At 37.9% G+C, this 16,077-nt stretch overlaps 1 protein-coding gene and 1 pseudogene across 9 annotated transcripts in view; both read left to right on the plus strand.

Moving 5' to 3' along the window:
• Positions 1-16,077, plus strand: part of ABI2 (abl-interactor 2) — a 151,484-nt gene that overhangs the window by 129,997 nt on the left and 5,410 nt on the right. For 6 of the 9 annotated variants that reach the window (XM_006889100.1, XM_006889099.1, XM_006889104.1 and 3 more), the window contains one exon: positions 12,115-12,288. In XM_006889100.1, the coding sequence (XP_006889162.1) occupies positions 12,115-12,288 (174 nt within the window). Of the gene's footprint in view, positions 1-5,058; positions 5,146-12,114; positions 12,289-16,077 lie in introns of all 9 variants that reach the window. The other 3 variants (XM_006889101.1, XM_006889097.1, XM_006889098.1) reach the window with 1 other exon arrangement.
• Positions 12,764-12,988, plus strand: LOC102863502 (annotated as a pseudogene).

The raw sequence follows: 16,077 nt of genomic DNA on the forward strand, positions 1-16,077 counted from the left end.
TTAATGTATTTTGATGAGACTTTCTGTGTTTATATTTTCTAATTCTCTCCATGTTTATATAAAACTGAAACAAATAAAAGCCATATTTTTTTTCAAAACTCTTTCATTTGAATATTTAAACACCAAATCTCAAAAATTATGCTTCAACAGTCTGGAGAGGATAAAATTAATGACTGGGACTTTCTAAAGATGAAATCCTGTGTGCATCAAAAACATTTTCTTAGAGAGTGAAAAGAACTCCTAATAGGGAAAAAATAGTTAGCAATACCATTTCAATACCAGAAAAGAGTCTCATATCAATAGTTTATAGAATCCTGCGGCGGGGGGCGGAAGTGGGATTCACAAGAAAAAGACTGAAAACACAATTACAAGATGGGAAAAGACATGAAAAGAATTTTCACAGAGAAAGATACTCAAATGGCAAACAGACACATAAAGAAATGCTCCAAATCACTAACAATAAGAGAGATGCAAATAAAAACCACAGTGACATACCGTCTCACCCCAGAAGCAGCAGCAAAGTTTAACAGGACAGCAAATAATAAATGTTGGAGAGAATTTGGTGAGATAGGAACTCTTATACATCGTTGGTGAGATTGTGAAGTAGTGCAGCCACTCTGGAAGGCAGTTTGGCGCTTCCTCCAAAAGTTGAACATAGAAATTGCATATTCCACTTATTCTTCTGCTTGGAATATACCCTGAGAGAATGAAAACTTAGGCACAAATTGAGATGTGTACACCAGTGTTCATAGCAGTGTTATTAACCATCACAAGAACGTGGAAACGGCTCAAATGTCCAACCATAATTGAATGGATTGAGAAATTGGTACATTCATACAATGGAATACTAGGCAGCAGGCAGGAGCAAAGATTTTGTAAATTACTTCCTAATTTGGGAGGCACTGGAAAATATTATTCTAGGTGAACTAATTCAGTCTCATAAGGATAAATACTGTATAAGACTGTTATTGTAGAACATATATGAGTATCCAAGGGGGGAAGGGTGGGAGCAGAGGAGTAAGGATGGGCTGGGAAGTTGGTCGGGGGTTAATTATAAGGTCACACAATTTGATGGGTGTCGTACAATTTGGGGGGTGTCGCAGCACAATTTGGGGGGTGTTTGTATGTGAAGAAAGTGGGAAAGATCCAGTGTGAAAAACAATGTATATGAACTTTGTAAATAAACCAGTGTAAAATAAAATTGAAAAAAGAAATTATGCTTCAGGGAATTTCAGGAACTGTATAAATAACCAGAAATCCCTGCTAGGAAAGTCTGTATGTCATTATTAGCACAGACTCATCTTCTGAGTTTGGTTCTTCATAGTGTGTACAGAGAAACTATAGTTCTTACAACTGTCCTACATATCTCTCTAAACTTAGTCATATGGTGAACTTACTTTTTCTTTTTTTTTTAAAATTTTTATTTTATTTTATTATTTTTGTGTGCAAGTACCGTCAAATCAGATCTGACTGGTACAGGAGGAGATTGCCCCTCCTTCCCTGGCAAAGCATCTGGTGGATTCGAACCGTGCACCTCTGGGATTGTAGTTGCAGCTTCTTGCCACTAGGCCACCAGAGCTCCCCTTGAACTTACCTTTTCATAAAAACTTCATTATTGTTTAAAGGAGTACTTTGAGCATATTATTGAATCTAAATTTAGGTACTTCAGTGGTTATGGGATGAGTGTTTTGGTTTACAAGGAATCATTGTAGATAAATAGAATGAAAACAGACTTGAAAAGTTGTTTCTAGCCTGTTCATGAGATACATAGGAATAGAGATAGTATATTGCAAATGATGCTTTGAAGTAAAATCTTGCTTGAATTCTCAGTAATAGTTTCTGTTCAGTTCAACCCTAGGGAAAGTAAATTTCATCTACAATAGGCTTTAATGTTGTATTCTAGCTCACAGAAGTTCTGGCCAGATGAAATATTGTGTTTTCTGGAGGAATTAGGTCCACTCTGTGACAGATTTACCAGATGTCTTCCCCCAGATAAAAAATTTAGGATGACATTTGTAAACCCTAAACAACTGAGTTTTTGAGCACACCCTGATTTATATCTTGGGGGATCGTGGAGAAGAATCTGTATTGTTATAAAGTGATTCTGTTTTAGCAAGAGCTGTGATTATATTTTACCTGGCTACTACTGAGGGAGCTCTTGTGGCAAGAAGCTTTACTGCAATCCCAAAGGCACCTGGTTTGAGGCCACCAGCTTCTCCATAGGAGATGGACAGGCAGTCTCCTCCTGTGTGATTTTATGGCCTCTGAAAACCCACCAGAGGGTCAGCTATGGGTTGGTTCTGACTCAGTGGTACACAAGAACGACTGAGGAACTCCTTAAAATCACTGTTGTTTTAGTTTTGCATTATCAGAACTATAAAAGAAGTGAACACATTTACTTTATAAAAACAAAAAACAAAAACTCTTCCACAAAAAGACCATTAATACATCAATGATTATAACCATTTTTTTTTTGCTAAACACTAGAGAGTAATTTTTTCATACGGAAGAGGAAAAGTAATTGAGAGTCTGAGACATGTGCTAATGCTGATTACTATTTGTGACTGTTTCTCTGCTTTTGCTATGTTCTCTGTTCATTGTGGCATACTTTTATCCTAAGTATTGGAAACACAGGGTTTTATAAACATAGTAGTTTGTCAAGCCTTTGTCTATCACAGAGACACAGAGGTAATGGGGTTGCTGCCAAAACAACAGGGATAAAACCTAACCAAAAGATATTTTAATGACAGTTACCAATTTCCAGGATACTCTTCAAGATTGTATATGTTTTCCCTGCACTCACCCACAGCAACAACTGGTTTTTTCTTTCTGATGTTTCTAGGCTTTGTATGTCCTGATTTTTCACAAACACAAATATAGTTTGTCAGTTGATTTCAGAACTTACTCAGAAGTAATTTTATACACTTCACTTATCATAATACAGTCTCTCCCTCTGAAATGCCTTCTTAGCAGCCTGATTCTTCCCAATAGCTCTTTACTAAGCTTAATATGGATACTGGTCCTTGTCACTTTATATGATAGCTAAATTGTTAGTGAAAGGAGCCTTGTAGACTTAGTGTGATTGAGGACTTGATTGATAACCAAAATATTGGAGGTTCAATTGTACGAACTTCTCCATGGGAAAAGGATGCAGCACTCTGCTTTGGTAACAATTAGAGCATTAGAAATGTGTATGTTCTCTTCTGTTCTATAGGGTTGTTAGGAGTTACAATTGCTTAGACAGTAATGACTTACATTGTTAGTCAACCAAATACTTTCCCCACACCATTACCAAATTCTGTCTTCCGCTCCACTCATCTGTTGCCTGGATTTTTTTTTAAATGTGCCAGTCTTTGGGTCAGGTTTCTTGCATACATTATTATTTTTAATCTTTGCAGCCAGTCTGTGAAGGAGGTTGCATTACTCTATTTTCATATAATTTGGATAAGATCCAAAGTATCGCCAGGAAATGGTAGAGATTTGAGGCTGTTTAACTGTGACGTTAGTGTCTTTCCCCTAAACTCTCATCTGGTGTAATGTCCTTCCAACCTTTTCCAGGTTTTGGTATGTGGTATTTTTTGTTGTTTGTTTTACCCTGGTTCTGACTTGCATCTCTCAGCTTGTTTTTCTCAATTCTTGTTGACTTGGCTACTTCTTTTTATTCAGATAACTACACAGGATTTGAAGAAAAATGACTCCTCACAGGTCTTTGTGTAGCTTCACTCCCATCTCCAGCAAATTGCTATACATGTTGTAAGGATAAGGTTTACTTTGCTACCTCTTCCCAGGTGGTATGATTCATAGATGTACTGTTAATCCAAAGGCTGTATCTCTCTGGTTATTTGAATCTACCAGTGGCTCTGTGGGAGAAAAATGGCACTCTCCTCCCATGCAATTTATACACCCCATTGGGTTCAAAATCCCACTGGAGGGTTAGCTGTGAGCCCATTATGACTCAGCGGTTTTGTTACTGTGTTTTAGGTGTTGTCACATCATGTACAATTCATAGTGACTCTGTGATCAACAGATCTGAACTCTGCGCTATTTTATGCCATCCTCATCATCTCTGACACACTTGAGTCCATTGCTGCAGTTACTGTACCATCTCTAGGGTCTTCCTCTCTTCCGCTGACCTTTCAGACTTGATGTCCTTCTCCAAGGAATGTCTTTCCTAGCAACAGGAGTATGAAGAGGTATGCTTGAGGTTTGCTGGTGGCCCAGTGATGAAAGTGGTTTGATGCAAGCCAGAAAATGAGCACTTTGGCCCTACCAGTTGTTCTTTGGGAGAAAGAGAGGGCAGTCTGCTTCTGTAAAGATTTATAACCTTGGAAACCCTGTGGAACTTTTCTGTGTCCTGTATGGTCCCTGTAATTTGGAATCAGCTTGATGGGAGTGGATTAGTGCTAGATGCTACAACATGTGTTTGCTGAAAAGAGAGAAGGATTTGAACAAGGACAGCACTTGGTTGTAAGTTTAGGGAGGAAAAATGTGCCTGGTCATTGGAGTTGGAAATCATGAGAACTCTAATGACACAGCACCTGACCCTGCACTAATGGTTGTGATACTGGATTCCTGATAGAGTGCTTGATATTTCATAGGAAGTCAACATTTAATTAACCAGTGAATATTCAATTTTTCTGTTACGGAAATAAAGTATAAAAGAAGTAATGCTTTTTTCTTCTTCATTGATTCACATTCAAACTTGTAACCTTCATTGTAAAATTCAGAAAGCCAAATTATTGATGAAAATCCCAAGAAAGTCTCTCTTTGAGAAGACATATTGTTATAAGTGTGGAAAAGTCCATTGTTACGTGTTAAGAGTAGATCTGTATAATAAATGCCTCGGTTTAATTTTTGAAACTTCCTAAAGACTCCTCTGATTCTTGATTTTTTTGTGTATTAATGAATAAGCCCTTAAAGGAAGAATTCTTAAGATGCCTTTTAAGATGTTTCTTAATAGTGGTCTTCCTCCTTATATGTTCATTTAATTGTATTGTCCTTTCCTTTTATGTAACTCGCCCTCACCCCTTATCCTCCACACCTTTTTTGTTTTTGCAGTATCTCTTGCTCCTCCTCCTCCCTCCATCCTACAGGTAACTCCTCAGTTACCTTTAATGGGATTTGTGGCCAGAGTCCAAGAAAATAGTAAGTTTATGTCTTCTTTATGCTGTAGATCAGATTATAGGCATAAAATGTCATTAATATGTCATTGGCTGAGTAGTCAGTCATTCATTGATCTTTGAAATACTTGAATATTATGAACAATTCATATGAAGTGGTTAGTAGTGATGATGAAATAATTAAGATGATGTTCTGTACTTCCACGTAACTTAAAATCTTAATAGTGAGGATAATCCAAATGGAAAAAGGAAAGATCATATCCAATTGGGAAGATGTTATTTAATCACCAAGCATCTTGTTATTTCTCAGGGTTGCTTGGATAAGTAGCAGTCTTGTTTTCAGTCATCATGTTTAAAGATACTGCCAGTCTCTTCAGAATATTCCTCTAGTCCTTTGCCTTTGTTCATGGGCAAAAATGGCCAAGGTATTTTTCTGAAGATCAAGCTGCCAGTCTGTCTTCCAAGAGATCACCTAGTTTGGCAATGCATTTAGCTTAGTCTGGGATCTGGTGTTCAGGCATTCAGATATGACTAATTTTATCAATACATTGAGCTTTCTCCTAATGAAGCATTAAAAAGCTTGGGAGACTGATTTTTCCAAACCTGTCGTAATGTCTATGGAGGAATTGCTTCACAGACACCAGCAAACTAAGACTGACAATTCTATTGGAACAGCCTGCGTGAAGAGTCACGTAATTGTAGTTTTATATCATTGACATGGAATTAAGGGGAAATGCATGAATTAAAGATCCATCATCAGGCTAAAGGAGCCCAGTGTATCCATCTCATAAGCATGCCCTCACCAATGACATAGACATTTGCAGTCTGTTGCCTCAGGCTCCTGTACTTTAAATGGGCATCAGTATTAGAATGTAAGCTCTATTAGAGCAGGGACTATTGCCTGTTTGTGCCGTGGCTGTTTCCCCACTACTTAGAAAAGTGTTTAACATAGAGCAGGTACTTTTGGTTCCTACTTTTTTGCATTTTCTATAGCCATCTGGCCCTTTTGATCAACACATTCTTTACATCTGCTCATATTTTAATTGGTTATGATTCAGCCATACTGGTCTGCGAGTTCACATTTGTTCAGGTGCTTTACATTTCTATTTGTTAATTTCTGTGAACAGTCAATTGTACTTTTATTACCAGGTACCCTATAGCACCTCTGTTATTTACCACACTGGGATTTCTTAAGATGTTTTATTAAATTTAAGAACTATTTTTATATATAGTTAGATGGATTTTTGTATGCTTTTCAATTGCGTTATTGAGACTCACTATTCTTATGGCTTGGCCTGATTCATGCCAGCTCAGGGTCTAGATAGCCTGCTCAGCAAGGTTCATCTGCTTCAGTGAGTGCCCTGCACAATAGCCTGGCCCTTTCTAAGCTTGTGAAGTCAAGAATAGGGTAGAAAATTATTGTTCCCTACTCTTTATTTATATTGTTTTATTTAAATTGAACTAGGTAGAAAGGGATTTAATTGAGCAAAATAGCAAAAATCCAAGGATTCACAGATGTGGGCTCTGGTTTGCAAACCCATTGAAGTATTAAGGTGAAATAGCAAGACATTTTTCCTATTTAGTCACATTGATCAATGAAGGTAGTCACTTTATCTGGGTAATAATCCAGGGCTTGAGTTGTTTTCTGTTTTCATTACCCTGATGAACATTCGTCCCTGGAGAGTCTGAGTGTCAGTTGTTTTTGCATAATGTCATTGTAGGTGCTTCTGAGTACCTTCCAGAGTACAGGCCAGATCTTAAAACTGACACTGAAGACAAGCCCATCACAGGCAGGAACGTTTGCATTTTAGCTGAAAGGTTATTATTTTTGCAATTTTATAAAAACAAGATTTGAAAGATGAACCAGATTATGAAGGAGGATTACACTAGTTTTTACTGGTTGCTAATGAAAATTATAACTTTGTAAAAATATAAAAATGTTTCCTCAGCAAACTTCAAGTTGTTAAGTGCCATGGAGTCGTAGGCGACTAATAGTGACCCTGTGAACAAAAGTACTCGACAGTAACTTCAAATAGTACCATTTTAATTTGATATTATTGAAATGTATAGTTACAAATTTAAGATGTAGGGACATCTTAAGTAAAACATTATGGCAATATTACCTATTATTTTTAAAAATCCGCAGATCTGCAGATCATTTATGATTTTGTTATTGTTGTTATATGCCATCGAGTCGCTTGCAACTCATAGCGACCCTATGTACAACAGCCCTAAACCCTGCTCTATCCTGTGCCAATCACACTGCCTCCGACACACCCATCTCGATTACCTCAGTCACTGAATCAATCTACCTCATAGAGGGTCTTCCCCTCCTGCGCCATCCCTCCACCCTCCCAAGTATGATGTCTCTTCTCCTAGGACCCTCCTTACAGCATGTCCAAAGTATGTCAGACGAAGCCCCAGAATCCTTGCCTCCAAGGAGCAGCCTAATTTAACCCTCTCCAGGATGAATCTGTTTGTTTCTTGGCAGTCCATAGTACATTCAGTACTCTTGTCCAGCACCACAGCTCAAAAGCATCCACTCTCCTTCTGTCCTCCCTAGTCATTGTCCAACTTTATGATGCATAACAAGTGATTGCAAAGACCATAGCCTGTATCAGACGCACCTTAGTCTCCAGAATGACACCAGTGCTCTTCAGTACGCTGGAGAGGTCCCTAACAGCAGACTTTCCCATCGCAATACGTTTTTTTAATTCCTGGCTACTGGTGTCAAGAGTGTTGACCGTGGAGCCAAGCAGACTAAAGTTGTTAACAATTTCAATCTCTTCACCATCCATCCTGATGCTGCCAGTTGGTCCAGTGGTTAGAATCTTTGTCTTCTTGACATTGAGCTTCAATCCATACTGAAGGCTGCAGTCCTTGACCCTCTGCAGCAAGTGCATGAGGTCCTCCTCAGTTTTGGCAAGCAGGGTTGTGTCATCTGCATAATGCAGATTGTTGATAGATCTTCCACCAATCCTGACGCCACACTTTTCCTCATAGAGCCCAGCCTCTTGGATAATCTGTTCTGCATACATTTTGAAAAGGTATGGAGATAGGACACATCGCTGGCGTATGCCTTTCCCAATTTTGAACCATGCAGTGTTTTCTTGTTCTGTTCTGACGACTGCCTCTTGGTCCAAGTATAAGTTTCACATTAGAACGATCAAGTGTTCTGGGATTCCCATTCTTCTCAGAGTCAGCCACAGTTTGTTATATCTACAAGTCAAACGCCTTTGCATAATGATTACCTTTTAATTTAGTACTTTTTCTTAGCTTTTCATATTCAGATTTCTCACCTACAGCATGTGTAAAGTAAGAATCAGCATTTAAGAAGTATACTATGACTGATTTTATAAATGGAGCAAAATTTATATATTCAAATGAATGTTGTCATCTTCAAAACATTCACCTTGGAGTCATGTATACCTATCTTTGGGATTATGTTCATAGCTTCTCAGGTGCATTACTTTGTTACTGTTTGGCAACAAAATGTTGGACTTTATGAAGAGTCTGGTTTTATTAAGAGCCAAGGTGTAGTGAAATCAGAGGAGGAACCCAACAGTAACAAAAATAACCCGTGAACTAGTTAATCCTGAAATAATTAGTACAACTATGATCTTATTATTTTCCTCCTTAAAATTGTTTTATGATTTTATTTTTATTTTACTTGGATCTACAATCAACACCCATGGTAGCAGCAGTCAGGAAATCAGAATTTACTGAATTGGGAAAGTCTTGCTGTCAAGGACCTTTCCAGAAGGCTGAGGAACGAAGATGTCTGTTTAAAGACTCAGGTGTGCCTGATCCAGGCCATGACATATTCACTTCTTATGCATTTGAAAGCTGGGCAGTGACTAAAGGTGACAGAATAATTATTGTGTGGAGAAAGAAGAGTATTGACTTTCTCATGGATAGTCAAAAGAACAAACAAGTCTGTCTTGAAGGAAGTATAACAGGAGTGCTTTGTAGAGGCAGCGATGGTGAAACATCATCTCACACACTTTGGGCATGTTGTTAGGAGGCAGGGGCTCATCCTTGGAAAAAAATATCATGTTGGGAAAAGAGGGTCAGATTCTCACAAGATGGTTTGATATGGTGGCTGTAATAGTGGTTTTGAGCAGGTCAGATGTGTGGATGGCACAGGATAGGGCAAGATGCAGATCTGTTGTTCAGAGGTTTGCAGCAGGTCAGATGTGTGGATGGCACAGGATAGGGCAAGATGCAGATCTGTTGTTCAGAGGTTTGCAGTGAACAAAGCCAACCGAATGGTTTCTAGCAACAACAGACAGCATTGTTCTTTAGATAGAGTTCAAAATTTTACAAAGCTTTTCCTTCCTGATTCACTCCAGTCTCTTCATTCATCCAGCCACACTGAATGCTAGTTAGTTCTTGGAAGAGTTCCTGAAATCTTAACAATTGCACTCTCCCCTTCCCCAGCTTTATATGGAACATGAAATAGCTACCCTTTTCCCCCTTACTCTCATCAATTTTTACTCATTCTTTAGTTCTCAGCAATCCTTCCCCGAACTACAGAAGAGAGTTAAAACACTGATATGTGCTCCCATGATACCTTAAAATACTTCCTAAACTTGATGAATGGTTCCATGACTTGCCCACACCTCTTCATGTTGTTGATTGTCGTCGAATGGAGCATGACTCGTAGCGACCCTGTGAACAAAAGGCCTGAAGCTTTTCTATCGCTGTCGTCATTTCTCCAAATTCATAGTTTCCAGAGGCATGTGGTTTAGGTAGGAAGTGGATGCCACTCCTGCTTCCAAACCTGAATCAATCTGTGAGCTCCACCAAACACTGCCCATGATGGGTAGCCATTATAGAGTTTGGCACACCTCTGGCACAGTTGCTTCATTATGGTATCATTTGAGACTCCAGTGTTGCGCAAATGGTCAGTGTCACAGCAAACCCAGATTGCTTCAGCACAGCAAATTGACCAGAGTGCTGTATAACAGTGATCCTCCAAAATAGTAACAAGGGATTAAAAATAAAATCCCTCAGCCCAACTTTTAAATATAAGGGCCCTCCAGGAGGTCTTGACTCTAAAACAAGATGCTTAAATTAAAACAAACCAAACTAAACTAAACCAAAAAACCAACCACACAGTCCACGAAGATCCTCAACCAAAACAGCATCATCTTACAGAGTCCTTCACTTCACCCAGCCCAAATTTGAGACATTAATCTGAGTACTTCTCGGTTTGATGCTTTTTGAATGAATAATAATGAAAAATTTTGAGATTTATCTCATGCCATAGTGTAACACTGAAGATCGCAGGTATTGGAGTTTAAATTCCTGCTATTTAGCTTATTTGTTGGTCATACCTTAGAAGAATTGCTTCATTTGGAAAGCCAGTTTCCTCATCCATAAAATGAGTAATGCCACCCATGATGGTAAAGATTATGTGAAGCAATACATTAGAAAGGGATAACTAACATTGTAAAGCCACAAAAATGGCAGACCCAGACTTAAAACAGAAAATGAATTCCCTAGAGAATTTCACGGAAAGTTATTAAATTGGCTTTGAAGCAGTTGTAGAAAAGGTCAAAATGAGGGATGATAGTGTCTTTGAATTATTTTGCAGTGTAATTTCTCAGTCATTGTTTTCAAAAACAAAATTTCTTTGAATATAAGTTTTGTGGTGGTGTTGAGAGGTATTATCTCACAGACCTAGATAAGATCCATATAGTCCATATATTTGGTTTTTCTCATAATCAACCATATGTAGCTTTTTATAAACTATATACAAATTCACAAATCTTGATCTTTTTGTTTATGAAAACTATTGTGACTAAAGTATATTTGCAATAGATAAATTATTGAAGTCTTTGAAGTAAATTAATAAGCATAGAGTAGTAGAGCAGATGGGAGAAATATAAGACAAATGATAAGATGTATGATGTTGCTATGGATAAGTCTCATCAGGAGTAAACAGCATTCTGAAATGCATCTGCTTCCATTAGTAGAGTCAGACTTAAAAAACCCAGACAATAGGATTCCCCACAGAATGTAACAGAAAATATACCAGTACCCCATAAATAAGAACTAGTGATGTTCAGTAAAACTGGCAGTTGGTCAATACTGGTTTCTTTATGTTGAGGTGTGCTCAAGTATGTGTCAGCATTTGAATTGAGTTCTCTGAGTTTGGAGATAACTTTTTAATATTACTGTGTGCTGATACCTAGACATTAAGCCTGAAGAAAATCTGGATAAAAAATTAAAATACTCCCTCCCTCAGTTCATTGGACTCAAATGAGAATTTACTCGTTGCTGACCTTCCATTGGGTTTCAGAAGTTGTTAAATTGCTTGGAACGTGACAGTCCATTTTCTTTCCAGAGTCACTGGTAGATTTGAGCCACCACTGAGGTGCAGCCTTTCGGTTAGCAGTTCATCTTTCATCAGAAAATACCAGCAGAGTTCCCTTAGCCTGAATGAATTGAAATTCAATAAAAACAGACCTCTTCCTAGATGAAATGACCTAAAGTTGTTTATCATCACCTTCTACCCATTTTGGCAAGTACTTGTAAAATTACTTATTAAAAGGAAGACAGTAGATATTAAAATTTTACTGCTTGCTGGACTCCTGCTAATTTTTAAAGGAAGTGAAATATAGATTATAAATGTCTAAATTATTAACGTTTTCATGATCCTTCCTTCCTGAATATAGTATAAAGCCAAACTATGCTGTACTGAGCTTATTCTTTGAAAATGATTATAAGTACAACAGCTATAAAGGCTCAGTTAATACTCAGTAATTACTTTAGGTAAACCTTCAATATTAGTACTACTCCAAGAAGGAGATGTTATCCTTGGGGAGTTATATGTTACATTTAGTGGAGCAACTTCTCTTTCTCATTGATTCTTGGTAAGATTATTATTTTAAAGTAAAGATTAATATTCCATGAATTTCGAGTTTACAGTAGGAAATATGGAATTTTGTGTAATATGTATTTCGTTGTCAGCTTGATACATTCTTAGTTTCAGATACTCCGCCTCCACCACCACCTGCGGAAGAACCAGTCTTTGATGAGTCCCCCCCGCCCCCGCCTCCTCCAGAAGATTATGAAGAAGAGGAAGCAGCTGTGGTTGAGTATAGTGATCCTTATGCTGAAGAAGACCCTCCCTGGGCTCCAAGATCTTATTTAGAAAAGGGTAGGTATCAGACAGAAATCTGGATAAATAGGAAAACTCTAAATAGGAATATGCCACAAATATTTAAGAAGGTAAAGAAAAACATAATAGAAAGAGAAGTGAAATATATTTAAAAGAAATCCATATGGATTATCTGTAGATAATAATCTACTCTAGCTGAGGTAACACAGCAGAAGAAAAATGTTAAAAAGCTTAAGGACATGGCAATAGAAGCTATGTAACATGAGCCACAGCGCAGGCATGGGAGGGAAACCAAACAATAACGAAATAAAACATGCCTGCTCTGTGGGACAGTGGCCAGTAGTCTTATGACATATGTGTAATTGGAGACCCCAAGACAGGTGAAAGGAAAAAAATAAAAAAACCTGTAAAAGCTTGAACATTAATGGCCAAGATGATTACAACTTTGATAAAGACCATAGTTAGGGAGCGCGGGGGCCGGCCGTAAGAGGAACTGGAGCTGGGGGAGGGGATCATGACAGATTCAGAGCTCGGCAGGAAGTGGTGCTTGGCGGATACGGTCATGAAAATAGGTACTGGTTTGGGATTAAGAATTATTTTCTCACTCACCTTCTTTAAAAGATGAATGTGGCCATTAGCCTTTGGTTCTGGCATGGGATTGGGAATGGCCTACTCCAACTGTCAACATGATTTCATGTCCCCATATCTTCTTCACGGAAAATACGTCAAAGAACAGTGACTTAGGCCTGAGATCATCCCAGTGGGAGAAAAAGAGAAACCATGTTTATTCCTCAGGAATATTGAAGTGCCCTGGAGTAAGCTGACATTCTTCTGGAACAATGTTATCAGTAATGCTTTATACTCCAGCACAGTTTATGTATTTGAAAACAAGTCTGTTTCTTGTTTTGTATTTTCTCTCTGGAAATTGCAAGAAGGTGGTCTTAAAGGAAATAAACAAAATAGGAAGCCCCCCCCCAAAAGACCATAGTTAGGAACCTTCTGCTTCATAGCAACATATTCTAAAATTTAGTAGCGTAAAGAGCATATCTGTATCAGTAGGTTCAACCCACATTTAAAGGTTGTGTACAAGCATGAGCACCATAAGGCAGAGATCACTGGGAATCATTTTAGAAGCTGCCTATCATAAAAATAGGAAAGTAAGGAGGACGTGATGCACAGCCTTCAGTATGGCTTACATCTAAATGTTAAGAAAACAAAAATGCTCACACTGGACTGATAGGCAACATCATGATAGATAAAACATTGAACTGTCAGTGACTTGAATCCACAATCAAGTCACTGATCCCAGCAGTCATGAGACATATTGCACTGGGAAGAAAGTCTGTAGTCAGGGGCCTGTCCCAATTATTGAGGAGCAGTGATGCCAGTTTTACTAAGGTGTGCTTCGTTTAGCCCATGCTCTTTTCACTTGCTGTGCATCAGAGAGCTGAAGAGTGAATAAGGATGACAGAAGACAAATTGATGCTTCCACGGATTGCTGTAAGAACAAGCAGATATGTTTTAGAGAAGGTATAGCTAGAGAGTTCTTTGCAAGCAACGAAGATAAAGCTTTGTCCCCCATACTTTGGGCATGTTGCTAGGAGAGGCTGTTCCTTGTAGAGGGACATGATGCTGGGAAAGGTGGAGGATGATAAAGAGGAGGAAGACCTTCAGCCAGGTGGATTGACAAGGTGACTACAGTAATAGGTAGAGATTGTGAGGATGGCACAGAATAGAACAGAGCACAAATCTCTTGTTCATAAGGTTGTTGTGAGTTGTACTTGACTCGATGGCACTAAAACCAACATCTGTAAAAATGTGGATTCCTTACCTAGAAGAAACATAAACCTTACCTAGAAGAAACATAAAACTAGGCTAAAAGTATATCATAATGAAATATTGCTAAAAACCAGTGATAAAGAAAAATCCTTGAAGGCATTCAGAGGAAGAGAGACATTATATGTGAAGGAACAATGATAAAAACAATTTGTCAGAAGACATTTAGTGAAAGAATATAATAAACTTTAAAGTTTTTACTTAATAGTTTTTGAAACTGACTGACTTTTATAGAACAAAAGAAGAAGAAAGGACAGAGGGGACTGAGAATTCATTATCAGTAGAGATATGCTAAGAAATGCTAAAGATAACCTTTTGAGGTGGAAGAAAAATGATAATAGATGAAATCTCAGTTCTACAAAAATGAGTAAAAGAGTGAAGTCATTAGTATATAGTACATATACAGATATTTTTCTAATATCCTAATTACTTTTGAAGATAAATAACTTGAATAGGAAATAAGTAATACAGTAGTACCAACATACTGTTTAGAGCAATCATGGAAGTGGATTCATTAACATAAATGATAAGGGAAACTCAAGAACACTGTTAATACACTATATTTGGAATAGTGCTATATTTGACTTAAAGTATAAAGCAGTGAAGATTTGGCTAACATAAGTAATAGAGGTGAAATAAAATAGTGAAAAATCAAGAGAACTGAGAGAAAAAAGGCATAAAACTAATAAACTTCAAATAGCAAAACTAATTTAAAACCTGTATTATTATGGTCAACTGATTTTTGACAAGGAGATGAAATCAGTTAAGTGGGGAAATGACAGCCTTTTTAACAAGTGGTGCTGGCAAAATTGGAAAGCTGTATGGAGAAGACTCAAACAAGATCCACACCTCACTCCATATACAAAAACCAACTCAAGGTGGATCATGGATTTAGGACTAAAACTAAGGACTATAAACTTCATTCAAAAAAAGTTTGGAAGAACTTTAGTAGTTCTAATCCACAACATAAACAGTCTCCCACATATCCTGAAAAATCTACAACCGGGAAAAGATAAAATAGATGAATGGGACCTTTTAAGAATCAAATCCCTATGCACATCCAAAAACTTCTCCAATAGAGTAAAAAGGGAAGCCACAGACGGGGAAAAAGTATTTGGTTATGACATGTCAGATAAGGGACTTATATCCAGAATTTATAAAATACTTGAACACCACAATAAGATAAAGGTAAATAATCCAATTGGAAAATGGGCACAGGATATGAACAGACACTTCACTGAAGACGACATTCAGATGGCCAGCAAGCACATGAAGAAATGTTCAAAGTCCCTCGCTCTAAGAGAGATGCAAATCAAAACAACTATGAGATAGCATCTCACCCCAGTAAGAATAGCAAAATTTAACAGAACAGCAAGCAACACATGCTGGCGAGGATGTGGAGAACCTGGAACTCATATTCACTGTTGGTGGGAATGTAAGATGGTACAACCATTGTAGAAGGCGGTGTGGCGCTTTCTCAAAAAATTGCAAATAGAGATATGATTTGACCCAGCAATCCCATTACTGGGAATATACCCCAGAGAGACCATGTCTGCCATCCAAGCAGATATATGCACACCCATGTTTATCGCAGCTTTGTTTACAATAGCAAAGAGTTGGAAGCAACCTAAGGGCCCATCAATAAACGAATGGATAGAGAAGCTGTGGTATATCCACACAATGGAATACTACGCCACATTGAAAAACAAGGAACTCATGCAATATTATGCAAAAGTGGGTGACCCTGGAGGACATTATGCTGAGTGAAATATCTCAGTCACAAAGGGACAAATACTGCATTGTGCCACTGTTTTAGAATGGGTCTGACATCAGGGTTGGGGTATGACAGAAAAAACTGGTTAAATTATGTATATTGTATTGAAACAGATGAAGGAAAGAAGAGATTAGAGGTGATACATGATTGAGTATTATGGTTCGCACAAGAATCCAGAATTAAGGTTGCATAGAGAAGTGTACTTGGGGTGGGGGGGT

Source organism: Elephantulus edwardii, unplaced genomic scaffold (assembly GCF_000299155.1).
Source record: "Elephantulus edwardii isolate Elephantulus edwardi_28Jun2011 unplaced genomic scaffold, EleEdw1.0 scaffold00075, whole genome shotgun sequence".
Classification (NCBI taxonomy): domain Eukaryota; kingdom Metazoa; phylum Chordata; class Mammalia; order Macroscelidea; family Macroscelididae; genus Elephantulus; species Elephantulus edwardii.